The sequence below is a fragment of the Pristiophorus japonicus genome, chromosome 9 (genome assembly GCF_044704955.1).
Source record: "Pristiophorus japonicus isolate sPriJap1 chromosome 9, sPriJap1.hap1, whole genome shotgun sequence".
Taxonomy (NCBI): Eukaryota; Metazoa; Chordata; class Chondrichthyes; family Pristiophoridae; genus Pristiophorus; species Pristiophorus japonicus.
Window position 1 is genome coordinate 133151823 of NC_091985.1, and position 27567 is coordinate 133179389.

General features: G+C 44.8%; 1 protein-coding gene across 3 annotated transcripts in view; it reads right to left on the reverse strand.

Annotated features, from left to right (window-relative positions):
* plcb1 (phospholipase C beta 1) overlaps positions 1-27567 on the reverse strand; it is a 1109102-nt gene that overhangs the window by 170420 nt on the left and 911115 nt on the right. For all 3 annotated transcript variants that reach the window (XM_070889862.1, XM_070889863.1, XM_070889865.1), the window contains exons 19-21: positions 24639-24763; positions 18484-18638; positions 15334-15498 (exon numbers count right to left, since the gene is read on the reverse strand). In XM_070889862.1, the coding sequence (XP_070745963.1) occupies positions 15334-15498; positions 18484-18638; positions 24639-24763 (445 nt within the window). The remainder of the gene's footprint in view (positions 1-15333; positions 15499-18483; positions 18639-24638; positions 24764-27567) is intronic.

The following is a 27567-nucleotide window of genomic DNA, read 5'->3' on the forward strand; positions in this document are numbered from 1 at the left end:
GATTTTTGGACCGGACCCCATCCCGCACGAATGATTGCACCGCCAATGAAAACAATAAAAAAGCAATAAAAATACTTACCCATCGATTTTCACCTGAATCCATCGATTCCCCCACCCCGTGATGCCCCCCCGGCAGGTTTTTCTGCCGGTGCACCATCTCCATACTGAATGCGGCCCGGCAGCACAGCCGCCTTTAAAGGGGAGGGCCCACTGCCTCGGCTGCAATGGAAACATTTTTACCAGCCAATTTGCCGATCAGCCGAAACCCTCCCTGGTGGTCCAGTGGCCAAAGTTAGAAATGATAGAATCTCTCCTCTTTAATGGAGGAGAGAGAGCGTGGTGATGCACACGTGCTGTGACGTCATCACGTCTCCACCGCTGATTGACAGTGGCGCAGGCCCCGACCAGCCCATTTTCAGCCAGTCAGCCTGGCCTTGAATCTAAGGCCCGCCCCCATTATGATCCATTTCCTGTAGGACTTTGACAAAATTTCGAAGTCCTGAAAATGGATCTACTTACTGTACCAGGAGTCCCAGCGGTGAGTACCACTTCAAAACTCATAGGTGCACCAGCTTTCTGGTGCACCTAAATTTTAACCCCACGGACTAGGGGGCATAGTCTAAAAATTAGAGCCAGGCCTTTCAGGAGTGAAGTTAGGAAACACTTCCACACACAAAGAGTGGGAGAAGATTGGAACTCTCTTCCACAAAGGGCAATTGATGAGGGGTCACTTGTTGATGTTAAACCTGAAATTGATAATTTTTTGTTAACCAAAGGTAGTAAGGGATATAGAAAGAAAGGCTTGCATTTATATAGCATCTTTCATGACCACCAGACATCTCAAAGCGCTTTACAGCCAAAGAAGTACTTTTGGAGTGTAGTCACTGTGGTAATGTGGGAAACGCGGCAGCCAACTTGCGCACAACAAACTCCTACAAACAGCAATGTGATAATGATGAGATAATCTGTTTTTGTTATGTTGATTGAGGAATAAATATTGGCCAAGGCTCCGGGGATAACTCCCAGCTCTTCTTCGAAATAGTGCCATAAGGTCTTTTACGCAGACGGGACCTCGGTTTAATGTCTCATCTGAAAGAAGGCACTGCAGCACTCTCTTAACACTCTAAGAGTGTCAGCCTAGATTTATGTGCTCAAGTTCCTGGAGTGGGGCTTAAACCCACAACCTTCTGACTCAAGGGTGAGTGTGCTACCTTCTGAGCCACAGCTGACACTGGGGCAATGGCGGGTGTAATATATTTTGCTTCACGAGTTATATGCTTAAGAATTCATAGCAACACATTGCTATTAAGAACTAGTTGGTTTATTAACAAAGATTTAACAATCACACTACATATTACCAGTTCATCCACTAGGCTCACAACTGCATACCTCATTGTGGATGACCTAGACCCAACTGACTGGGGTTTTATTGACTCTTATAAACATCATGTGACTAGCTAAGTCACTCACAACGCAAAAGCTCTACAAACCCGTGAGCATACTCACAGATGCATATATTAACATAGAAACATAGAAAATAGGTGCAGGAGCAGGCCATTCAGCCCTTCTAGCCTGCACCGCCATTCAATGAGTTCATGGCTGAACATGCAACTTCAGTACCCCCTTCCTGCTTTCACGCCATACCCCTTGATCCCCCGAGTAGTAAGGACTTCATCTAACTCCCTTTTGAATATATTTAGTGAATTGGCCTCAACTACTTTCTGTGGTAGAGAATTCCACAGGTTCACCACTCTCTGGGTGAAGAAGTTTCTCCTTATCTCGGTCCTAAATGGCTTACCCCTTATCCTTAGACTGTGACCTCTGGTTCTGGACTTCCCCAACATTGGGAACATTCTTCCTGCATCCAACCTGTCCAAACCCGTCAGAATTTTAAACGTTTCTATGAGGTCCCCTCTCACTCTTCTGAACTCCAGTGAATACAAGCCCAGTTGATCCAGTCTTTCTTGATAGGTCAGTCCCACCATCCTGGGAATCAGTCTGGTGAATCTTCGCTGCACTCCCTCAATAGCAAGAATGTCCTTCCTCAAGTTAGGAGACCAAAACTGTACACAATACTCCAGGTGTGGCCTCACCAAGGCCCTGTACAACTGTAGCAACACCTCCCTGCCCCTGTACTCAAATCCCCTTGCTATGAAGGCCAACATGCCATTTGCTTTCTTAACCGCCTGCTGTACCTGCATGCCAACCTTCAATGACTGATGTACCATGACACCCAGGTCTCGTTGCACCTTCCCTTTTCCTAATCTGTCACCATTCAGATAATAGTCTGTCTCTCTGTTTTTACCACCAAAGTGGATAACCTCACATTTATCCACATTATACTTCATCTGCCACGCATTTGCCCACTCACCTAACCTATCCAAGTCACTCTGCAGCCTCATAGCATCCTCCTCGCAGCTCACATTGCCACCCAACTTAGTGTCATCCGCAAATTTGGAGATACTACATTTAATCCCCTCGTCTAAATCATTAATGTACAATGTAAACAACTGGGGCCCCAGCACAGAACCCTGCGGTACCCCACTAGTCACTGCCTGCCATTCCTAAAAGTACCCATTTACTCCTACTCTTTGCTTCCTGTCTGACAACCAGTTCTCAATCCACGTCAGCACACTACCCCCAATCCCATGTGCTTTAACTTTGCACATTAATCTCCTGTGTGGGACCATGTCGAAAGCCTTCTGAAAGTCCAAATATACCACATCAACTGGTACTCCTTTGTCCACTTTATTGGAAACATCCTCAAAAAATTCCAGAAGATTTGTCAAGCATGATCTCCCTTTCACAAATCCATGCTGACTTGGACCTATCATGTCACCATTTTCCAAATGCGCTGCTATGACATCCTTAATAATTGATTCCATCATTTTACCCACTACTGAGGTCAGGCATGACCGGTCTATAATTCCCTGCTTTCTCTCTCCCTCCTTTTTTAAAAAGTGGGGTTACATTGGCTACCCTCCACTCGATAGGAACTGATCCAGAGTCAATGGAATGTTGGAAAATGACTGTCAATGCATCCGCTATTTTCAAGGCCACCTCCTTAAGTACTCTGGGATGCAGTCCATCAGGCCCTGGGGATTTATCGGCCTTCAATCCAATCAATTTCCCCAACACAATTTCCCGACTAATAAAGATTTCCCTCAGTTCCTCCTCCTTACTAGACCCTCTGACCACTTTTATATCCGGAAGGTTGTTTGTGTCCTCCTTAGTGAATACTGAACCAAAGTACTTGTTCAATTGGTCTGCCATTTCTTTGTTCCCCGTTATGACTTCCCCTGATTCTGACTGCAGGGGACCTACGTTTGTCTTTACTAACCTTTTTCTCTTTACATACCTATAGAAACTTTTGCAATCCGCCTTAATGTTCCCTGCAAGCTTCTTCTCGTACTCCATTTTCCCTGCCCTAATCAAACCCTTTGTCCTCCTCTGCCGAGTTCTAAATTTCTCCCAGTCCCCAGGTTCGCTGCTATTTCTGGCCAATTTGTATGCCATTTCCTTGGCTTTAATACTATCCCTGATTTCCCTAGATAGCCACGGTTGAGCCACCTTCCCTTTTTTATTTTTACGCCAGACAGGAATGTACAATTGTTGTAATTCATCCATGCGGTCTCTAAATGTCTGCCATTGCCCATCCACAGTCAACCCCTTAAGTATCATTAGCCAATCTATCTTAGCCAATTCATGCCTCATACCTTCAAAGTTACCCTTCTTTAAGTTCTGGACCATGGTCTCTGAATTAACTGTTTCATTCTCCATCCTAATGCAGAATTCCACCATATTATGGTCACTCTTCCCCAAGGGGCCTCGTACAATGAGATTGCTAATTAATCCTCTCTCATTACACAACACCCATTACAGCGGGTATATGGATTTATGTCACAGATCAGCCATGATCTCATTGAATGGCGGAACAGGCTCGAGGGGCTAAATGGCCTACTCCTGTTCCTATGTTCCCATGTTTATGTAGAGACTTATCACTATCTTCTGAATGTCCCAACCACTTTACAGCACAAGGACTACTTCTGAATCGCAGTCAGTAATTTAGGCAAGTGCTGCAGCACATTTCTGGAGAGAAGGTCCCACACACAATAAATGAAATAAAACAGAAAGGGAGGACATCTCCAAATTCTGCCTGAAATGGACACCAAGTTAGCAGAACGGCATTGGGAGGCCCGAACCATTTTTAAGTTCGAGACTCATGAGAATGATGGAGCAGGTTGGCAAGTGAGGCTGAGGGGAAGCTGTCCCTCGACGGGACGAGCACACGCCAGCAGTGGGCCATACTTTCTTGAATATGCCTACTCTGTGTTGGGAGCCTCGAGCTCAATTTGGAGTTCTGGAGTTTGAATTACTAGGTTGGGATTTGCTAATATTTTGTACCGTAAATGCGTTAATACTTCCCAATTGCCTTAGTTCCTCCCGATTAACTCCTCTTCATTTTGTGCGCAGAATGCAGGATTGAAGAACCTACTCTTCTCAGTATTATGAACACCATCACATTTTGGAGATAGGGGCTGGGAGGGCTGTGCCTCACATGTCATGTTTTAAAAAAAAATGACTGACAGCAGGACTAGCCATTCACAGAACGTACCAGGAATTACTGTTTGCACCCACTACTCTAATAATGGAAAACCCCACAAACCTGAAAGGTAACTCAATATTATGGAGGCAACATAATGAACTTTTGTATTTTATCTGAGGCAAATAAATATATACAGGAGATTCTCTGTTTGAGCAATTTATGTAAATCAAGACAGTATGCTTTTATTTACTATTCTTTCTTTCCCTGTCATTCCCCTCACCAGAGAATTTGGTTGGTTTTTGCTCTGAATGTGCAGGCCTGGGTTCAGATGTTGGGGGTCCCTAGACTTCATCGCGCCTTTACTAAACCTGATCAGCAATTAAGGGCACTGTCACTTTACTGCTCCCTGCCCCACATCCACTCTCGCTGCATTACCGATGATCCTGGACAAGTGAATGATGGGGCCACACTGTTATTTTATGGCTAAGGAGAAAACCAATGGGGACGATTGAGGCAGATAGTTTATGAAGGTCCACCACCTGCCTACCTTGACTGCTCCCAGGTCAGTCCCTCACTTGCTTGCCCCAAGGGCTTCTGGCCGCTTGCCCACCCCAATAGGATATGGGCAGCAGAGTTTTGGATGGGCTCAAGTTTATGGAGGGTACTAGATGGGAGGCGGGCCAGGAGAGCGTTGGAAAAAGGGATCTGCTTACAGAATTTATTGAGGTTGAGTCAGCTGGACAGCTGCAGAATCTACTCATCAGTCTGAATTAAATGCCTGCACATCTCCCATATAAATTAACTCTGAATCAAATGTAGTTGACACCTCTGAACTAATTTTTTAAAAGTGCTCGAAACCTTCCGAGCTTGGGAAGGACACAGAGGACACAAAAGTTAGAAATAAAGGGGTCAAGTTTCAGGCCGTGCCTAGAATGGCGCAGCCCTGATCTGGACGGCAGTTTTTCGCGCCTAAAAGCGTGACAGAAAAATACCTCTTAATTCTCCGGCTTCTTGATGGTCCCTGGGAGCTCGGCGCGGCGCGCACACAGCAGCGGGAGGCAGAGCCACAGAGTCGCACTGATTCTGCAAGTGGAGGCGGGCCGGGCTAAGTTAAATGAGGCAACGTTGTGCCGGCAGCCATGCGCATGCGCATTGGAGCGCGCGCGCACGCGCAGTAGCCCAGAAACATTGGCACTCGGCTATTTTTAAAGGAACTTAAAGAAAAGTGCTGATTTGTCTTGTGGACCACTGGAAAGGCTTGGGATTTAATTTTGGTGATTTTTTGTGTGTCTGAAGGAGTGCTTTTAGCAGAACTGTTGAATAAAACACCTGCTGAAATCAGTGAGTACTGCTTTTCACTGCTAAACTTCCAGAACAGGTGCTGCATTGGTGCATGCAAAATAAGGATTATGTGTTTTGAAAAATAAGAGTGTCAAATCAATACAGCAATGGAACAACGTCCACCAAGAACAAAGAATTTCTTGCATGAGGAAGTGGAGATATTAGTTAACGTCATTGAGCAGAGATGGCAGGAGCTAGATACCAGCAACAGAGGTCGCATAAAAGTGCCACCTAAAGAAAAGAAGAAACTCTGGAACCAAGTTGCAGAAGATTACTGTGCAGTGGTGCATACCATGAGATCTGGAAGCCAGTGTAAAAAGAAATGGCACGACCTTGGTCAAGTAGTTTATGTAAGTAATATTTTCAATTTTTAATGTAATCGTAATTGTAATGTGACTATCTGTATGTCCCACCCTGCAGAAAGACGCACTCTGTAAAAAGTTATATTTCACTCTTTGCAGAAGAAATTGGCCCACAACAAAAGGGAGGCAACTTGAACAGGAGGAGGCACGCCCAATCTGCATCCACTGACACCCTTGGAACAAAGGGTAGCTGCTATGATGAGTCGTACATGGAGAAAAGCAATCAGTACAGCACAAGCTGGGCCCACACACGAGGAAGAGGGTAAGTCCTGAAAATGCATCGTGGCCCTTCAAATCATAGCAGCTGCCTGGCCTGTTATGTGTGAGAGTACTCATGTCACCCATCCTTCCCCCTCCCTTGCTGTTAAACATTTGATTGTTCTGATGTATTTTGCAGAACATGATGATGATGATGATGATGATGATGATGCTGCCGCCAACCCTAAGGATCCTGAAGATACAGAACAAGAACCAGTACAACAAGATGCGGACGATCCAGACTGGATGATGGCGGCAATGACTGAAATGTCTACAGGGGAGAGCAAATTAATGTTTATGAGCCCCCATTAAGGGGCATCAGAATTTCAACCCCTTGCATAGGTTCTGGTTCCACCTTCCATGGTTTTGATTCCGATGTTGCGGGTCCCAGTGGTGCTGCTGGTATAATGCAGCAGTTTACAGCCAGTGCACCACCGTCCGAGCCTGCCCCTCCCACTCACATAGGTTCCGGTTCCACTTCCATGGTTTTGATTCCGACGTTGCGGGTCCCAGTGATGCTGGTGATATAATGGAGCAGTTTACACCCATTCACCCACCATTCCAGCCCACGGCTCGCACTCAAGTGCTGCCGTCTGGAACACCGAGCGTCCCACCATCCCAGCCCGCGCCTCTCTCTCTCGTACTGCCGTCTGGAGCACAGAGCATCCCACCATCCCAGCCCGCGCCTCTCTCTCTAGTACTGCCATCTGGAACACAGCGCGTCCCACCGTCCGTGCCCACGCCTCCCAGTGTAGTGGTGCCATGAGGCAGACCCCGGCAGAGGAGGAGGAGATTGGAGACACGCTCTCCTGAGATGCAGCGTGCAACAGATGCGGCTCAGGTTGTGGCATTGGCTATGGAGACCAATGAGCTTACCCGATCACTCATCAGCAGCGTCAGTGCAGTGGGTGAAGAGGTGACGGTCCTGACGGGAGAAATAGCAGTAATGACACGGGAACTTAGGGAGGGAATGTCCGAGGGAGTGCAATCGGCGGCACAGGCCGTCAGGGAGGGCATGCAAGTGTCGGCACAGGCCAGCATGGAGGTAGCTACTGCAATAAGGGCACACAGCCCGGCCAATCGAATGACTCCCCCGTGAAGAAGTGAACATTCACTGAGATGTGGATGAGAGATGGTTGCAGCCTTTCTTTGCTGCTTTTGTTCTTGTTTTTGATGTAGCTGTAGTAGCGTTTTTCAAATTGAAATTGTTTTGTAAGTTTTGTAATTTTACAACTTATAATTGATCTCAGGGTTTTTAAGTGATCTTTTAGTGTAAATGCTCTCACATTTTGTATCTTATTTAATTTTGCACCTAAAAAGTGATCCTGAAGTCTAACTGATCTTAAGAGTATAAGATTTTTCACAGTGAAATTGTTTTGTAACTTTACAAGTTTATAAGTGATCTTAAAGTTTTTAAGTGATTGTCAAGAGGCATATTAAAAAGTAAAGTTTGATACAACAAATATTTTATTACAGTGACGTTAACTTTTCAATAAAATATTTTTTCATTAAAACTGATTCATCTTCCATTAACACAACACAACGTAGGAACAACTGCAAAGAATAAACATGTTCAAGAGCAACAGTGGTCTCAGAGCCCTCAGGCATCAGTAATTGAAGTGTTCACGGATGAGCTGCTGGTGCAGGGCTCGAGCAATCGTTAAAGGAGCACGATGGACAGCCCTGCTCCGACCTCGTGCTCCGGCATCAGGCACTTGCATGCTTTCCTGATCGTCGTCATCATCCTCATCCTGTTCTCCCGAAATACTATTATCAGGCACTGGACCCTCACATGGGTCTTCTAGTTCTACTACCAGCTCCTGCTGCCTCATGATGGCTAAGTTATGGAGCATGCAGCACACAACAGTGAAGTGACCAACAATCTGAGGAGAGTATTGCAAGTGGCCTCTGGAATGGTCCAGACATCGGAAACGCTGTTTCAATATGCCAATGGTCCTCTCAATGATGCTGCGCGTCGCAATGTGCGCCATGTTGTATTGACGGTCAGCTTCTGTCCATGTCACGCGTAGGGGCGTCATGAGCCAGATGGGCAGGCCGTACCCTTTGTCTCCCAGTAGCCAGCTCTGCCCTTCTGGCTGCTGCTCAAACATGTCAGATATAACGCTGTCGCGTAGGATGAACGCATCATGGGTGCTGCCAGGGTATCTTGCATCGACTGACATGATGCGCTGCTTGTCGTCACACACGAGCTGCACATTGATGGAGTGGAAACCTTTTCTATTCCTGTACTGCTCGGAATCCTCCAAAGGTGCTCGCAAGGCTATGTGGGTACAATCAATGCAGCCCTGTACCTTTGGGAAGCCGGCAATCCTGAAGAAGCCCACAGCCCTCACTTGTGTGGTCATTGGGAAATTGATGAAGTCATTCCTCCGCGCATACAGTGCAGCCGTGACCTGGTAAACGCAGGCATGTATTGCACGTTGAGAGATGGCGCACATATCTCCAGTTGTAGCCTGAAACGATCCTGAGGCATAGAAGGCAAGTGCAGCTGTAACCTTCACTTCAACAGACAAGGCAGTTGGCGTTCTGCTTCTGGGCTGCAAATCTGCTCTCAGCATCACAGATCTCAACAACAACTTCTCTGTGGAAATGCAGCCTTTTGACACAATCAGCCTCGCTCATGTCCAGGTATGAGCGCCTGGCTCGATATTGCCGACGTGGGTAAGGTTTCCTGCCCATCAGCCTACGGGCTATGATGTTCCTGGTGCGGTGAGCTCTAATCAATTCTCTCCTATGCAGTGAATTGCTGGTGAACCATTGCATAATCCATGGTGTTGACAATGCAGCACCCAATCTGCAAATTTAAGGTTCAAACTGGCTATCTGGCTGCCGCGCCCTGTCCCTGGCCGAATGGCCTCAGTCTCCCTCGCAGCTCGAAGGCTGCTTGCTGTGTCTTCAGCTGCCGTCGAGCCACTGAAGCCGCCCCTGACTCCTACGTGGAAGGAAGGCCTGCCTGAAGCACCGCAGCTCGAAGGCTGCTGTTGCATCACACAGGGAGGAATATTCAATATTTTGTATTTGCTTTATTTATAATTTTTTAGTCAGGATGGCTCTTTATGTGTATAAGCAAGACTGTTGAATGCTTGTAGAATTTAATTACTTCCCTTCCCCCCCCCCCCCCCGCCCCCCAATTCCCTATGCCTGATTTGTAACCTACACCTGATTTGTAAAGTGTAGGCAAGGTTTTTCTGAGCATACAAAAATCTACACTTTCTCCATTCTAAGTTAGTTTGGAGTAAGTTTTCGCTGCCTAAACTTTCAAAACAGGCGTAAGTGACCGGACACGCCCCCTTTTGAAAAAAAAAACTTTTCCAAAATGAAACTGTTCCAACTGACTAGAACTGGAGCAAACTACATGCCGAGAATTGCAATTTCTAAGATACTCCATTTTAAACCAGTTGCTCCAAAAAAATAGGAGCAACTCAGGCCGAAACTTGACCTCCAAAAAAACGGTCGGAAATATTCAGCAGTTTAGGCAGCATGTGGAGAGAGTTCTGATGAAAGGTCATCGACCTGAAACGTTAACCCTGTTTCTCTCTCCACAGATGCTGCCTGACCTGCTGAGTATTTCCAGCATTTTCTGTTTTTATTTCAGATTTCCAGCATCCGCAGTATTTTGCTTTTACAAAAGATACTGACTGAAAACTCACAAGGTTGATTTTTGTCTTGTTTACAAGCCACAAATAACTTGTGTCAAATCACTGCTCATAATGAACATATTGGCCCGGATTTTGCAGTTAGCAGCGAAGTGATGACGCACGCGCTGACCTCGAAGAAAGCTGCCACAAAGATTTAGCGATCACTGTGGCGTGAATTTCCCCTTTCCCAACATAAATTACATTTTGGCACCAAATTGAGGGGATCTCCAGTGTCCAGCAGCAGTGATGGCATCAAGCTGGTTAAGCAGCCAATCACATTGAAGAATTCTCACAGACAGCAAACCAAAAAGTAAAAAGCGCGAATTATTCTTCACTTTTAAATTATTTTACAGAGAGCGGAATAAAGATTGGGACATACACATGGGATTAAGGTAAAAGCTGAAATATCATAAATAAACTTTTTAAAAAGTGTTATTTTAAAAATCTGTGCAAATTTCTATCATAATGGAGAAATTTGACATTCCACAAATATAAAATTATAGTTTTTCAGTGCCAGAGAGATTGTTCAGCGGCAATTATGACTGGTGTCAGCCATGACTTAGTTGGTCGCACTCTTGCCTCTGAGTTAGAAGGTTGTGGGTTCAATCCCACTGCAGAGACTTGAGCACAAAAATCGGACTGACACACCAGGGGAGTGCTGCATTGTTGTAGGTGCTGTTTTTCGGAAGAGATGTTAAACTGAGGCCCTGTCTGCTCTCTCAGGTGGACGTAAAAGATCCCATGACACTATTTCAAAGAAGAGCAGGAAAGTTACCCCCAGTGACCTTGCCAATATTTATCCCTCAATCACAAAGGATTATATAGGATATACAGCACAGAAACAGGCCATTTGACTCAACCAGTCCATGCACCGGTGTTTATGCTCCACTCGAACCTCCTTCCAATCTTTCCTCATCTAACTCTATCAGCATTGCTCACTATCCCCTTCTCCCTCATATGCTTGTCTCGCCTCCCATGAAATCATCTATAATTTCGCTTCAACCACTTCCTGTGGTCGCGAGTTCCACATTCTCACCACTGTCTGGGTAAAGACATTTCTTCTGAATTCCCTATTTTATTTCTTGATGATTATCTTATATTGATGGCCTCTAGTTTTGCTCTTCAGCACAAGTGGAAACTCTCTCTGTGTCTACTCTATCAAAACCTTTCATCATTTTAAAGACCTCCATTAGGTCACCCCTCAGTCTTCTCCTTTCAAGAGAAAAGAGGCCCAGCTTGTTCATCCTTTCCTGATAGGTATAACCTTGTATTTCTGATATCATCCTGGCAAATCTTTATTGCACCCTTTCCAATGCCTCTATATCCTTTTTATAATATGGTGACCAGAATTGTACGCAGTACTCCAAGTGTAGTCAAACTAAGATTCCATAGTTTAGCATAACTTCTCTACTTTTCAATTCTATCCTTCTAGAAATAAACCCTAGTGTTTGGTTTGCTCTGTTATGGCCTTATTTACCTGACATTGTTAACGGTTCTCTTTCCTCAGGTACTGTCCCCTTCTCCCTCAAATCCGCCGTCATCACGCTTTCGTCAAAAAAACAACCCTTGACCCCTCTGTCTTTGCAAACTATCGCCCCATCTCCAACCTCCCTTTTCTCTCCAAAGTCTTTGAACGTGTTGTCACCTCCCAAATCCGTGCCCACCTTTTCCGCAACCCCATGTTTGAATCCCTCCAATCCGGTTTCCGCACCTGCCACATAATGAAACTGCTTTCATCAAAGTCACAAGTTATATCCTTTGTGACTGTGACAAAGGCAAACTATCTCTCTTTGTCCTTCTTGACCTGTCTACAGCCTTTGACACGGTTGACCACTCTATCCTTCTCCAATGCCTCTCCACTGTTGTGTAGCTGGGTGGTACAGCACTCGCCTAGTTCCACTCTTATCTATCTAATCATAGCCAGAGAATCACCTGCAATGTCTTTTCACCCGCTCCCACATTGTTACCTCTGGTGTCCCCCAAGTATCTATCCTTGCCCCTTGGCGATATCATCCGCAAACATAGCATCAGTTTCTACATGTACGCTGATGACATGCAGCTCTACCTCACTACCTCGGTCCCTGTCACAAACTCCGTTCCCTAGCCACTGACTCCATCCCTCTCCCCAACTTCTGTTTGAGGCTGAACCACAATTGTTCACAACCGTGGAGTCATTTTTGACCCTGAACTGAGCTTTCAATCACATACCCACAGCAGTTAAGGCCGCCTATTTCCACCTCCGTAACATCGGCCATCTCCGCCGTTGCCTCAGCTCATCCACTGCTGAAACCCTCATCCATGCCTCTGTTACCTCCAGACTTGACTATTCCAAAGCACTCCTGGCTGGCCTCCCACATTCTATCCCACGTAGAGGTGACCCAAAACTTGGCTGCCCATGTCCTAACTCGCACCAAGTCCCACTCACCCATCACCCCTGTGCTAGCTGACCTACATTGGCTTCTGGTTAAGCAATGCCTCAATTTCAAAACCCTCATCCTTATTTTCAAATCCCTCTATGGCCTCGCCCCTCCCTATCTCTGTAATCTCCTTCAACCCCACAACCCCGCCCACTCCCCCCCACCCTCCCCGAGATATCTGCGCTCCTTTAATTCTGCCCTCTTGAGCATCCCTGATTATAATCTCTCAACCATTGGTGGCCGTGCTTTCTGTACCTAGGCTCCAAGCTCTGGAATTCCCTGCCTGGACCTCTCTGCCTCTCTACCTCTCTCTCCTCCTTCAAGACATTCCTTAAAACTTATTTCTTTGACTAAGCTTTTGGTCACCGACCCTAATTTCTCCTTATGTGGCTCGATGTCAAATTTTTTGTCTCATAATACTCCTTGAGACGTTTCACTACGTTAAAGGTGCTATATAAATACAAGTGATTGTTGTTGTTGTGTCGCTACTTTTAATGATGTGTGTATTTGTACTCTGTGTTTCCTTTGCTCTTGTACCCCATTTAGATTCTTATTTTCCAAGTAACGTGTGACCTCCCTATTTTTCTTACCAAAATGTAATACCTCACATTTATCTGTGTTGAAATTCATTTGGCAATTATGTGCCCATTCTGCAAGTTTATTAATGTCTTCTTGTAATTTGTTGTTGTCCTCCTCAGTGTCGACCCCCACCATTTGCTGTCATCCGCAAATTTAGAAATTGTGTTTTTGATTTCGAAGTCTAAATTGTTAATATAAATTGTGAACAACAGTGGTCCCAGCACTGACTCTTGTGGAACACCATTACCCACCTTCTGCCATTATGAATAACTACTCTTCACCACTCCTCTCTGCTTTCTGTTTTGATGCCAGCTAGCTATCCATTCTGCGACTTGTCCCCTGACTCTGCATTCTCTGACCTTGTTCATTCGCCTTCTGGAAATCTAGATAAATCACATCTACTGCATTATCCTTGTCTACTCTCTCTGTTACCTCTTCAGTTCAATGAGATTGGTCAAGCAAGATTTTCCCTTTTGAAATCTATACTGGCTATTCATCATTATATTTTTGGTTTCTGGATGTTCTTTTTCTCCCATTAGTAGGGATTCCATTATTTTTCCTACCACAGAACATCATAGAAACTGATTATCTGGTCATTGTCACATTGCTGTTTATGAGAACTTGCAGTGCACAAATTGGCTAGTGCAGTTCCTACATTCGAACAGTGACTACGCTTCAAAAGTACTTCATTGGCTGCAAAGTGCTTTGGCACATCCTGAGGTTGTGAAAGGCGGTATATAAATGCAAGTCTTTCTTTTAATACGCTGTTAAAAACTCAGTTACACCTCATTCAACAAAGCTTAACTTTTTCAGGGTTTTTTACAGCAAGATGAGAGTGTAAAAAAATGGAAGTTCACGTCAATTTAAGTGATTTGTAAGATTTCCATCTGCGAGGACTTCAACAACGCACCCTGTGGAGGAGCGGGGAATCACTGACAGTAACTTTGCTTTTTCTGCTTTTAAATGCATCTGTGCGGACGCCAGAAGTTGCTGTTAATTTTACAGAGTAATAACGGAAAATGGTGACAGTTTCGTCGTCATTACAACTGCAAATTCCGGGCCGTTGTGCATTTTCTTGTTGGCATTTGGACCTCCCGTCTCAAAGATGTTGTTTCAAGGTATGTGCGATTCCCTGTTGCAAATGCGTGAAACACACACATTCAAAATTTCGCTCATGGCAAGTTGAGCATTCAACATTGCCAGTCCATGGAAATAAATTTTTAAAGTAGTCAGCTTTTGGCTTGTATCTTTTTTTTTTAAAGTGTTGTTTATTTTGACTACTTCAGCAGATGAAACTTTTAAATTTAGGCACAGCCCCCTACATATTAGGACTACGGGTGTCCTGATAGGAATCTCTCTCTCCATATTATTTGTTGGAAAACGAGGAGAAACTGCACCGAGAGGACTGCACGCACTTGCTGCTGCTCCACAAACGGCATATACGATCGAGCACCCATCCCAGTCTGCTCTGCTTCCTGCACCCCTTACCCACTGTACTGCTTACACTGCACCCTGCTCCACCTCCCTCTGCTGTGCACCAGTAACAATATAATAGAAGTTCTGCAGCCAGCACACAACGCTTATGAGAGTCACATTTCTTGTCACACTTTCCCGTCTCTCTATTTTGTTTTAACACCCCTATTGTTATGAAACAGCATGTCATCTGACTTACTGTGATGATACCGTAGAAGTTCTGTGGGTCATATATTCAAAGTATTGCCTATAAAGCACACTTACTGTACATGGCACACTTAATTCCTGTCCCTCTAAAGCCATCACACTCTGTTAATTGACTCAAAATAAAACAGCTGCAAATCAAAATTGCTGTGTTTCCAGTCAACAGAAACATCATCATTGGCTCAAATGTTCGAGGACGTAATGACAAACGCTTAATTGCCTCCGAGAATATCACACCTTGCGTCTCCTCCCCATCCCTGCAGCCCCTCTGCAGCAGTGTAACCTCTGACCTGCTATTGAGATCCATTAGTATTAAATAGTCGTATGACTTTCCATGCAATGCGCCAGAGATTAAACATTGGCGTATATATGTATTTTTTTAAATGGTGTGTTCTGCCTTTTGTCTCAGGATCATAACCACAAAAAATATAAGTTTAACTGGTGTTAAATAAAATATTGTTACATTAAATTATCTCAAATGTTAAAATACAAACCTTTTTAAACACAATAGGCTCATCTTCCCAGACTGGATTCACAGCATTGTTTTGTGAAGTTTTTGTTTTGAAAGCTTTACGTCTCGTGTCCACAGGCAGACCAAACATGTCTATCTCCACATATGTCCCAACTTTCTTGTCAGAAAGAAATTGGCCAGAGAGTATCTGAAGGAAACAACAAAAATATATCTTAATAGAGATCTAAGATTCGTTACATTTTGTAAAGGTAGAATGGTTACTGGACATTGAATTCCGGTGCGCTCTAACTAGCTCCATAAAGTTAAACACTGCAACCACGAGATTCAGAAAGAGGCCCACACAAAGGAAGATCACTGCTTACTGAAAGATTTTTGCCTTTCAATCTGCATCTTCAGTTCTTTTAACCAGAGAATCAGAGATAAGAAAAAAAAGACTTGCATATGGTGCCGTTCAAAATTTCAGGATGCCTCAAGGCGCTTTACAGGCAATGAAGAACAGACAATGAAGTATAGTCACTCTTGTCATGAGGGTAACACGGTAGCCAATTTGCACACAGCAGGATCATTGAAACCGCAATGTGGTAAATGACAAGATAATCTGTTTAAGTGGTGCTTGTTGAGAGCTAAATCTTGGTCAGGACACTGACTTGAATAGTGCCATGGGATCTTTTACATCTACCTGAGAGGGCAGATGGGGGCTCGGTTAAAGTCCCTTCCGAAAGGCGGCACCTTCGATAGTGCAGCGCTTCCTCAGTACTGCACTGGAGTGTCGGTCTAGATTATGGGGTCAGGTATCTGGAGTGGAACTTGAACTCACAACCTTCTGATTCAGAGGTGTGAGTACTACCAACTGAGCCACGGCTGACACAGCAGCAAAGTTTGTTCAGGACAGGTAAGAAAGAAAATAGTGTAACCCCACAACTGAAGGAGGCATTCAGGGAAGGCTATAGTTGTGACTTAAACAGATTCACCAGGTTATCCGCTTGCATAGTTATCGCCAATGTAAGTCAGTACAACTGATCGTTAACATTTACCTGACAATTGTAAAACATTAAACTCACTGGCCGGAATTTTCCAGGGGGCCAGCGGGTGGGATCGGTGGCGTGTTGGGTGGGAAAGTGTTTTTATTTCCACAGTGGGTCGGGACCCCGCTGTCAACCTGCCGCCACGCGCCTTTCCCAATGTCGGGTCTGTCGGCACTGAGCAGACCCGACAGGCAGCGGTGGGGAACCAATTAAACTCATTAACATTTAGTTGACAGATCATTAACTTACCTTTTCACTTTAACTTCATGGCCATAGCAACCATGCTGTTTGGGGACCAAGGCTGTCAACCTGAGGTGGGAGTTCAGTGGCCATTGCTCCAGCTGATTACTTGACAGCTTCAAATGTTCAGTAAGGCTCCCATCTGGCAGATCATCACTTTCCTCAGCCACACGCTGTTTCTCAGTCAATTTCCAGCACAGATTCCGCAGGCTTTCCACTTTCCACTCTCCATCCAGTCTCACCTCATTGGAAGAACTCTCTCACCATTGACAGATTGCTTCTGTTGTTTCTACTTCACCTGCCATCTATTCCATCAATATGGTTGCCTTTTATACTGTCTCACCTCAGTCCTCAGAATCCGACCATGTGGTCGGATTCTGAGCACTGAGGTGAGACAGTATAAAAGGCCCCAACACGAGCCACACCAGCAGCACCAACCTTCTCCGCAATCATCTGATGCTGCACGGAACACAGGGCATCAGCATCCAAACGCATTGCTGCCCAAGGCCCCAGGGATGGCCTCACCATGGCCAAATTTACTTCACTTGATGCTGTACATCCTGACTGCCACATGATGCGCCAGCACCATAAAGCATCCCTACAATGCCCAATCCATTCCTTTCACACTCATCACCATTGTGAGGGGTACTGTTATGTCTCACCATTCACTGCAACTCACTAAGCCACTTCCAAAGGTGCCCACAAATCTGTCCAAGACCATAAAGTGTTGAAAATAAAGATTTCAATGTTTGACAGCACATTAATACAAACTTTACATAAACATTGGATAAACTCCCAAGTGGCCACCCTTGTGTGTTGTTAGTTGGTATGATTGGACAAGGATGAGGGGGAACGTGAGGGTTGACTAGTGAGAGGGGGAAGTGATAATGTAGATAGACAGGGATGGGTGGAGGTGCAAGGTAGGTTGGTGTGAGTAAGGATGTGCAGGAGTAGGGTAGGGAAGACAAAATGATGGGGATGTGATGAGTGGCACAGCAGGATGAGGTTGAGTGTGGCTTTGTAGTAACGTTTCGTGATCTACTGAGATCATTGAAAGGTTTGTGCCATTGCACCCAGGTCCTCCTGACCACATCGCTGTTTATGCCCTCCTCTGAAATGTGCAACTAGGCTGTTTAGGTCTCCTGGGGAGGTCTCTTCTGCCCATTAGGATGTGCTGCATAAGCATATGGAGGGAGTCATGGAAGAACCTGTAGCCCTGTGCAGTCATTGCCAGTGGTTGCAGCACCTCAGTGCTGTAGAACACTGACAGCACAAACGTCAAGATAAATTTGGTCACGGTCCCTGTAAGGAAACCAGCTGATGATATGTCATGAATGATGTCACCAGACCCGCTTCCTCTAATTTACCCGGGAAATGCGCTGGGTGGACTTATCAAGCCCCATCAACGGAAAATAATTTTACAGAGCGGGATGGAGCCAGCAGCAGGGCTGAGGTAAGTAAAATCGCAGTCATTGTGTCTCTTGTGCCGTGGATGTGGTCCAGCACAAGTATCTTCCATGTTGGACTGTGTAATTGTCTGTCCTTTTCATCTCTCATACTTCTGCTTTTCCAAGTTGTAAATCGTACCCCCACCCATCATGCCATGTGGAATACAATGAATGAGGAAGCTATGTCTGGAATCTTTTCATGCTGCTCCCTCTCCATCACCACAACTTGTCCAGAAGTGCGACAGAAACCGCATTTCCCTGCGTAAATTTTAGGCCTATATTTCTTTCCCCATATTCCTAGGGGATGAAATTGATCTTTGGCGAATCAAAATCGGACATGGTGTAAAACGGGCTGCCAACTCGCTATTGCCCGTATCGCATTTCTGTCGAGAACCAATCGCAGCCCCACTAGTTTATAAACACCTTTTAAAATCACCATCTAAAATGAGAGTTTCACACCTTTACTGAAAGGGTGTTGGCCACGATTCCATCAACGGTGCTTTCAGTGAAAGGGTCAAAGTGCTTGTCTGTTCGTCTCATGAACTCTGGTTTCAGGCGGAAGCCACTTTTCCCATTGTGTTCAAACATCCCCATGTTCAGTTGCATAGCCAGGTCTGAGTAAATTATTGAAGACAAAATAAAGATGTTTGTTACTTATCATATTTTGATTTTACCCTTTTGGTGTAAACAGCATCATGTTGATACAGAAATAATAAAACAAGTGAATTCAGCTCAGGATTTTCACCGCAACCGGTCAACATTTTGTTATGACAAACAAATCTATTGATGATTTACGCCTTTTTTATCCTTTCAGCTTTCGCCGTCCTCTCCTGAACCCAGTGTTTCGGGGTGACTTTCCATCAACACCTTCTGGTATCTCACCGAAGCAACTGTCCTTCACATGGCAGCCTTGATAGTGTGCGTCATCATGTAACATCATCACCCCACGTGTACGTGTGTGCAATGCGCTTTATATTGGTGTCTTTCGGTAACAATCAGTAGAAGCACACCAGCCTATCTTTATTCTCTTCTCCCTTCTTAGTTTAGCAAAACTAAGGTCAACTCTGGTGAGATGAACTAACTCAGCACAAAGCAGCGTGGCCTATCTGGAATCAACTGAAAAGATGGTGGAAGTAGATTCAATAATAACTTTCAAAAGGAAACTGAATAAATACTTGAAGTGGGAAAATGTGCAGGGCTGTGGGGAAAGAGCAGGGAGTGAGACTATTTGGATAGTGCTTTCAATGAGCCGGCACTGGTACGATGGGCCAAATGGCCTTCTTCTGTGCTGTATCATTCTATGATTCTATGCATTCCACACCAGGCTATTTTCATTGTCTAGGTTGGATAATCAATGTAAACAGATCCTATTTACTTAGGGGCCGAATTTGATGAAGGCCTCCGCCCACCCAAGTGCGGCCCAAAGGACCGCCGATGGCCGCCTAGGTCCCTGACGGTTCTTTGGGTGGGGGGTGGTCCCTCGAAGGTCGGCGGGCGGTAAATCTGTGATGTATGCCGCCAATCTGGGCGGTAGCCGACGGGAGCTCTCATTCTCGGCGGCAGAGGCGCTTGCCGCCCCAGTGTCACTGAGGATGGAGCCGGGCCCATGGAGGATCGAAGAACTAAATATAAAAAGCATCAAAAACAAACAAGAAAACCTGACGACCTTCAGAGGACCATCAGGGTACCTGTAAAGAAATAACTTAAATAAACTTCACGAACCTTTTTTACAGCATCTTCACACTTACCGTCGAGGACAGAGCTGCCTGTACTCAGCAGTTCACTGCCGCTGACTCCAGCCAACTCCCGCCCGCATGAATATGGTATCTCAGCAGGCGGGAGTGAACTGACACGCATCGACCGTCCGTTGACGTCGGTGGGCGCTTCCCGGCGGCTGTCCCCTCCCGCCCGCTCCAGGCCACGACAAAAGTGGCATTGGGCGGTTCGAGCAGAGGAATGTCGGCGGCAGTGGCCGGCAGTAAGGCCACCAATTTCGACCCCTTAGCCTTTTATCTTATTTGGCTTTGAAGGAGCTGTATTTGTAATTTGTTTTATAAATAAAGATAAATGGATTATACCCTCATCTTCTGTAAGAGTCTTTTAAAAAATGATGTAGTTTGGTCAGCCCAGCCATTCAGTTGTTAATTATGGCCATGGGGGGTGGGGAGGGGAGGGGGTGCAACATGATTGTCGAAATAAAGTAAATGAGTTGACGGCACAAATCATTACAAATGGGTATGATTTGGTGGCCATTACAGAAACATGGTTGCAAGGTGGCCAAGACTGGGATTTAAACATACAGGGGTATCTGACAATTCGGAAGGATAGACAAGAAGGGAAAGGGGGTGGGGTAGCTCTGTTAATAAAGGATGATATCAGGGCAGTTGTGAGAGATGACATTGGCTCTAATGAACAAAATGTTGAATCATTGTGGGTGGAGATTAGAGATAGTAAGGGGAAAAAGTCACTGGTGGGCGTAGTTTATAGGCCCCCAGATAATAACTTCAAGGTGGGGCAGACAATAATCAAGGGAATAATGCAGGCATGTGAAAAAGGAACGGCAGTAATCATGGGGGATTTTAGCCTACATATCGATTGGTCAAGTCAAATCGCACGGGGTAGCCTGGAGGAGGAATTCATAGAATGCATACGGGATTGTTTCTTAGAACAGTATGTTACAGAACCTACAAGGGAACAAGCGATCTTAGATCTGGTCCTGTGTAATGAGTCAGGAATAATAAACGATCTCTTAGTAAAAGATCCTCTCGGAATGAGTGGATCACAGTATGGTTGAATTTGTAATACAGATTGAGAGTGAGGAAGTAGTGTCTCAAATAAGCGTACCATACTTAAACAAAGGGGACTACAGTGGGTTGAGGGCAGAGTTGGCTAAAGTAGACTGGGAACACAGACTAAACGGTGGCACAATTGAGGATCAGTGGAGGACTTTTAAGGAGCTCTTTCATAGTACTCAACAAAAATATATTCCAGTGAAAAAGAAGGGCGGTAAGAGAAGGGATAACCAGCCGTGGATAACCAAGGAAATAAAGGAGAGTATCAAATTAAAAACCAATGCGTATAAGGTGGCCAAGGTTAGTGGGAAACTAGAAGATTGGGAAAATTTTAAACGACAGCAAAGAATGACTAAGAAAGCAATAAAGAAAGGAAAGATAGATTACGAAAGTAAACTTGCGCAAAACATAAAAACAGATAGTAAAAGCTTTTACCGATATATAAAACGGAAGAGAGTGACTAAAGTAAATGTTGGTCCCTTAGAAGATGAGAAAGGGGATTTAATAATGGGAAATGTGGAAATGGCTGAGACCTTAAACAATTATTTTGCTTCGGTCTTCACTGTGGAAGACACAAAAACCATGCCAAAAATCGCTGGTCACGGGAATGTGGGAAGGGAAGACCTTGAGGCAATCACTATCACTAGGGGAGTAGTGCTGGACAGGCTAATGGGACTCAAGGTAGACAAGTCCCCTGGTCCTGATGAAATGCATCCCAGGGTATTAAAAGAGATGGCGGAAGTTATAGCAGATGCATTCGTTATAATCTACCAAAATTCTCTGGACTCTGGGGAGGTACCAGCAGATTGGAAAGCAGCTAATGTAACGCCTCTGTTTAAAAAAGGGGGCAGACAAAAGGCAGGTAACTATAGGCCGGTTAGTTTAACATCTGTAGTGGGGAAAATGCTTGAAGCTATCATTAAGGAAGAAATAGTGGGACATCTAGATAGGAATAGGGCAATCAAGCAGACGCAACATGGATTCATGAAGGGGAAATCATGTTTAACTAATTTACTGGAATTCTTTGAGGATATAACGAGCATGATGGATAGAGGTGTACCGATGGATGTGGTGTATTTAGATTTCCAAAAGGCATTCGATAAGGTGCCACACAAAAGGTTACTGCAGAAGATAGAGGTACGCGGAGTCAGAGGAAATGTGTTAGCATGGATAGAGAATTGGCTGGCGAGCAGAAAGCAGAGAGTCGGGATAAATGGGTCCTTTTTGGGTTGGAAATCGGTGGTTAGTGGTGTGCCACAGGGATCGGTGCTGGGACCACAACTGTTTACAATATACATAGATGACCTGGAAGAGGGGACAGAGTGTAGTGTAACAAAATTTGCAGATGACACAAAGATTAGTGGGAAAGCGGGTTGTATAGAGGACAGAGAGAGGCTGCAAAGAGATTTAGATAGGTTAAGCGAATGGGCTAAGGTTTGGCAGATGGAATACAATGTTGTAAAATGTGAGGTCATCCACCTTGGAAAAAAAAAACAGTAAAAGGGAACATTATTTGAATGGGGAGAAATTACAACAAGCTGCGGTGCAGAGGGACCTGGGGGTCTTTGTGCATGAATCCCAAAAAGTTAGTTTTCAGGTGCAGCAGGTAATCAGGAAGGCAAATGGAATGTTGGCCTTCATTGCGAGAGGGATGGAGTACAAAAGCAGGGAGGTCCTGCTGCAACTGTACAGGGTATTGGTGAGGCCGCACCTGGAGTACTGCGTGCAGTTTTGGTCACCTTACTTAAGGAAGGATATACTAGCTTTGGAGGGGGTACAGAGACGATTCACTCGGAAGATTCTGGAGATGAGGGGGTTAGCTTATGATGATAGATTGAGGAGACTGGGTCTGTACTCGTTGGAGTTCAGAAGGATGAGGGGTGATCTTATAGAAACATTTAAAATATTGAAAGGGATAGACAAGATAGAGACAGAGAGGTTGTTTCCACTGGTCGGGGAGACTAGAACTAGGGGGCACAGCCTCAAAATACGGGGGAGCTAATTTAAAACTGAGTTGAGAAGGAATTTCTTCTCCCAGAGGGTTGTGAATCTGTGGAATTCTCTGCCCAAGGAAGCAGTTGAGGCTAGCTCATTGAATGTATTCAAATCACAGATAGGTCGATTTTTAACCAATAAGGGAATTAAGGGTTACGGGGAGCGGGCAGGTAAGTGGAGCTGAGTCCACGGCCAGATCAGCCATGATCATTTTGAATGGCGGAGCAGGCTCGAGGGGCTAGATGGCCTACTCCTGTTCCTAATTCTTATATTCTTATGTTCTTATGTTCTCACAACGTCTCTGAAACATTTTAAATACTTCAGGTTTGATTTGACAGCCTGATGGTTAAATTGTAATTGGTGATTCTACTCCCGACAATGCCAAATTAATTCTCTCGGCTCCCTGAACTTAAATTTAATCCCCTTTACAATAACAACCTGCATTTATATTTAGCGTCTTAACGTAGTAAAATGTTCCAAAGCTACTCACAGGAGTGATATCAAACAAAATTTGGCACCGAGCCACATAAGGGCAGTTGAGGTTTTAAGAAGGGTCTTAAAGGAGGAAAGAGAGCTAAAAAGGCGGAGAGGTTTCGGAAGAGAATTTCAGAGCTTGGGGCCTAGGCACCTGAAGGCACAGCCACCGATGGTGGAGTGATTAAAATTGGGGACATGCAAGAGGCCAGAATTGGTGGAGCGTTATCAAACAAAATCTCGGGGGGGATGTAGGTGCTGGAGGAGATTACAGAGATAGGGAGGGGTGAGGCCATGGAAGGATTTGAAAACAAGGCTGAGAATGTTAAAGTCGAGCGTTTCTTAATCGGGAGCCAATGTAGGTCAGTGAGTACAGGGGAGAAGGGTGAACGGAACTTGGTGCGAATGAGGACATGGGCAGCAGAGTTTTGGATGACCTCAAGTGTACAAATCTGAAAGGCTCGAAGGGTAATTTAATGAGTATTCAAGCCTGGGGTGTGCGCAGCAGTCGGTTCAGGACTACAGCACTGTCGCACACTCGTTGCTGACAAGGCTCCTCATTGGGAAGGAGCCTCAGAAAATTCATTTTCTTCATTTTTGTGTAACTGAACCTTCCACACAACACTAGATAAGCATTAGGAGGAGATGTAGGCCATACGGCTCCTCGAGCCTGCTCCGCCATTCAATAAGATCATACCTGTTCTTCAACCTCAACTCCACTTTCCTGCCTTTTCCCCATATCCCTTGATTTCCTTCGTGTCCAAAAATCTAACGATTCCAGCTTTCAATATACTCAATGACTGAGCATCCACAGCCCTCTGGGGTAGAGAATGCCAAAGATTCATCACCCGGTGAGTGAGGAAATTTCTCCTCAGCTCAATCCTAAATGGCCGACCCCTTATTCTGAGACTGTGACCCCAAGTTCTAGACTCCAGCCATCTACCCTTTCAAGCCCTCTAAGAATTTAATACGTTTCAAAGAGATCACCTCTCATTCTTCTAAACGCCAGAGAATATGGGCCCTTTCTACTCAGTGTCTCCTCATAGGACAGCCCTCACTTCCCAGAAATCAATCTACATTAAGAGAAAGAGAGTAAAGGGAAATATGGGCCTATTTAAGTAAATGAGGCGAGCCTATAATGGACAATAAGGGAATGGCAGAATTGTTAAATGAATACTTTGTATCTGCTTTCTCAGTTGAGAAAGAGGATAAAATACCAGTGGCACTTGGGATCCTGAAAATAATTCAATTGGGGGAACTTAGTGGATTTAATACAAGTTAAAAATAAGGTAATGGAGTAAACCATCTACCCTATCAAGCCCTCGAAGAATTTTACATGTTTGTCATACTCACCTAATGTCTGGAAGTTAAGGGCTACCAAGTGACATCCAGCGTTCCAGAATACCTGAGGCATGTAGTTCGAGGAATCTACTCGAGTTCCCTTTGGATAAATGCGGCTCAGCTGCCTCTTATTATATCTGTAGAGTACTTGCTAAGGAGAAGTAAACAGAGAATGAAGAACTCGTATTTTTTTTTTTACAGATGGAAGCATAAATGATAGAAACATAGAAAATAGGTGCACAAGTAGGCCATTCGGCCCTTCGAGCCTGCACCTCCATTCAATATGATCATGGCTGATCATGTAACTTCAGTACCCCATTCCTGCTTTCTCTCCATATCCTTTGATCCCTTTAGCCATAAGGGCCACATCTAACTCCCTCCTGAATATATCTAACGAACTGGCCTCAACAACTTTCTGAGGTAGAGAATTCCACGGGTTCACCACTCTCTGGGTGAAGAAGTTTCTCCTCATCTTGGTCCTAAATGGCTTACCCCTTATCATTAGACTGTGACCCCTAGTTCTGGACTTCCCCAACAATGGGAACATTTTTCCTGCATCTAACCTGTCCAATCTCGTCAGGATTTTATATGTTTCTATGAGATCCCCTCTCATTCTTCTAAATTCCAATGAATATAAGCCTAGTCGATCCAGTCTTTTTTCATATGTCAGTCCTGCCATCCCAGGAATCAGTCTGGTGAACCTTCGCTGCACTCCCTCAATAGCAAGAATGTCCTTCCTCAGATTAAGAGATCAAAACTGTACACAATATTCAAGGTGTGGCCTCACAAAGGCCCTGTACAACTGTAGTAAGACCTCCCTGCTCCTATACTCAAATCCTCTCGCTATGAAGGCCAACATGCCATTTGTCTTCTTCACCGCCTGCTGTACCTGCATGCCAACTTTCAAGGACTGATGTACCATGACACCCAGGTCTCGTTGCACCTCCCCTTTTCCTAATCTGTCCCCATTCAGATAATATTCTGCCTCCGTGCTTTTGCCACCAAAGTGGATAACCTCACATTTATCTACATTATATTACATCTGCCATGCATTTGCCCACTCAGCTAACCTGTCTAAGTCACCCTGCAGCCTCTTAGCATGCTCCTCACAGCTCACACTGACACCCAGCTTAGTGTCATCTGCAAACTTGGAGATATTACACTCAATTCCTTCATCCAAATCATTAATGTATATTGTAAATAGCTGGGGGCCCAGCACTGAACCTTGTGGTACTCCACTAGTCACTGCCTGCCATTCTGAAAAGGACCCGTTTATTCCTACTCTTTGATTCTTGTCAGCCAACTAGTTCTCTATCCACATCAATACTTTACCCCCAATACCATGTGCTTTAATTTTGCACACTAATTTCTTGTGTGGGACCTCGTCAAAAGCCTTTTGAAAGTCCAAATACATTACATCCATTGGTTCTCCCTTGTCCACTCTACTAGTTACCTCCTCAAAAAATTCCAGAAGATTTGTCAAGCATGATTTCCCTTTCATAAATCCATGCTGACTCGGACCGATCCTGTCACTGCTTTCCAAATGTGCTGCTATTACATCTTTAATAATTGATTCCAACATTTTCCCCACTACCAATGTCAGTCTAACCGGTCTATAATTCTGTGTTTTCTCTCTCCCTCCTTTTTTAAAAAGTGGGGTTACATTAGCTACCCTCCAATCCATAAGAACTGATCCAGAGTCTGGAAAATGACCACCAATGCATTCACTATTTCTAGGGCCACTTCCTTAAGTACTCTGGGACGCAGACTATCTGGCCCTGGGGATTTATCGGCCTTCAATCCCATCAATTTCCCTAACACAATTTCCTGACTAATAAGGATTTCCTTCAGTTCCTCCTTCTCGCTAGACCCTCGGTTCCCTAGTATTTCTGGAAGGTTATTTGTGTCTTCCTCAATGAAGACAGAACCCAAGTATTTGTTCAAATTGGTCTATAATTTCTTTGTTCCCCATTATAAATTCAACTGATTCTGACTGCAAGGGACCTACATTTGTCTTCTCTAATCATTTTCTCGTCACATACCTATAGAAGCTTTTGCAAGGGGGTTGGAGTACAAGAGTAAGGAAGTCTTGCTACAATTGTACAGGACTTTGAGGAGACCACACCTGGAGCATTTGGCACAGTTTTGGTCTCCTTATCTGAGGAAGGGCATACTTGCTTTAGTGACGGTGCAATGAAGGTTCACTCAATTGATCCCTGGGATAAGAAGGGATCGAGTAGAATGGGCATATACTCTCGAGAGTTTAGAAGAATGAGAGGTAATCGCATTGAAATATAGAAGATTCTGAGGAGGATTGACAGGGTAAACACCGAGAGTTTGTTTCCTCTGGCTGGAGAGTTTAGAACGAGAAGGCAAAGTCTCAGGATAAGAGGTCAGCCATTTAGGACTGAGAGGAGGAGAAATTTCTTCACTCAGAGGGCTGTGAATCTTTGGAATTCACTATCCCAAAGGGCTGAGGATGCTGAATCGTTGAGTATATTCAAGGCTGAGTGTGATAGATTTTTGGACTCTGTGAAATCAAGAGATATGGGAATTGAGCAGGAAAGTGGAGTTGAGTTCAAAGATCTTACTGAATGGAGGAGCAGGCTTGAGGGGCCGTATGGCCTACTCCTGCTCCTAACTGTTATGTTCTTATGTTCTGGAAGGAGAAGAACTGTTGAGGTGGTGTTAGTTGGTATTGAGCACTGTATAAATGGTGGCTAAGCAGATGAACACTACACATTCAATAAGTCTCATGTCAAAGTCAGTGCACTGTCCGGCCGTCAGTGAATCATACAAATGGCACAATCACAAGGAAGATGACAACAGGATAATTTTGGGCACTTTCCCTTAACAGTTGAAAATTGTGCCATGTTGAAGCAAAAAAGCTTCGAAAAGAGTTCTTACCTCAATAACTATGGTTCCTACAGCAAAACAGTAA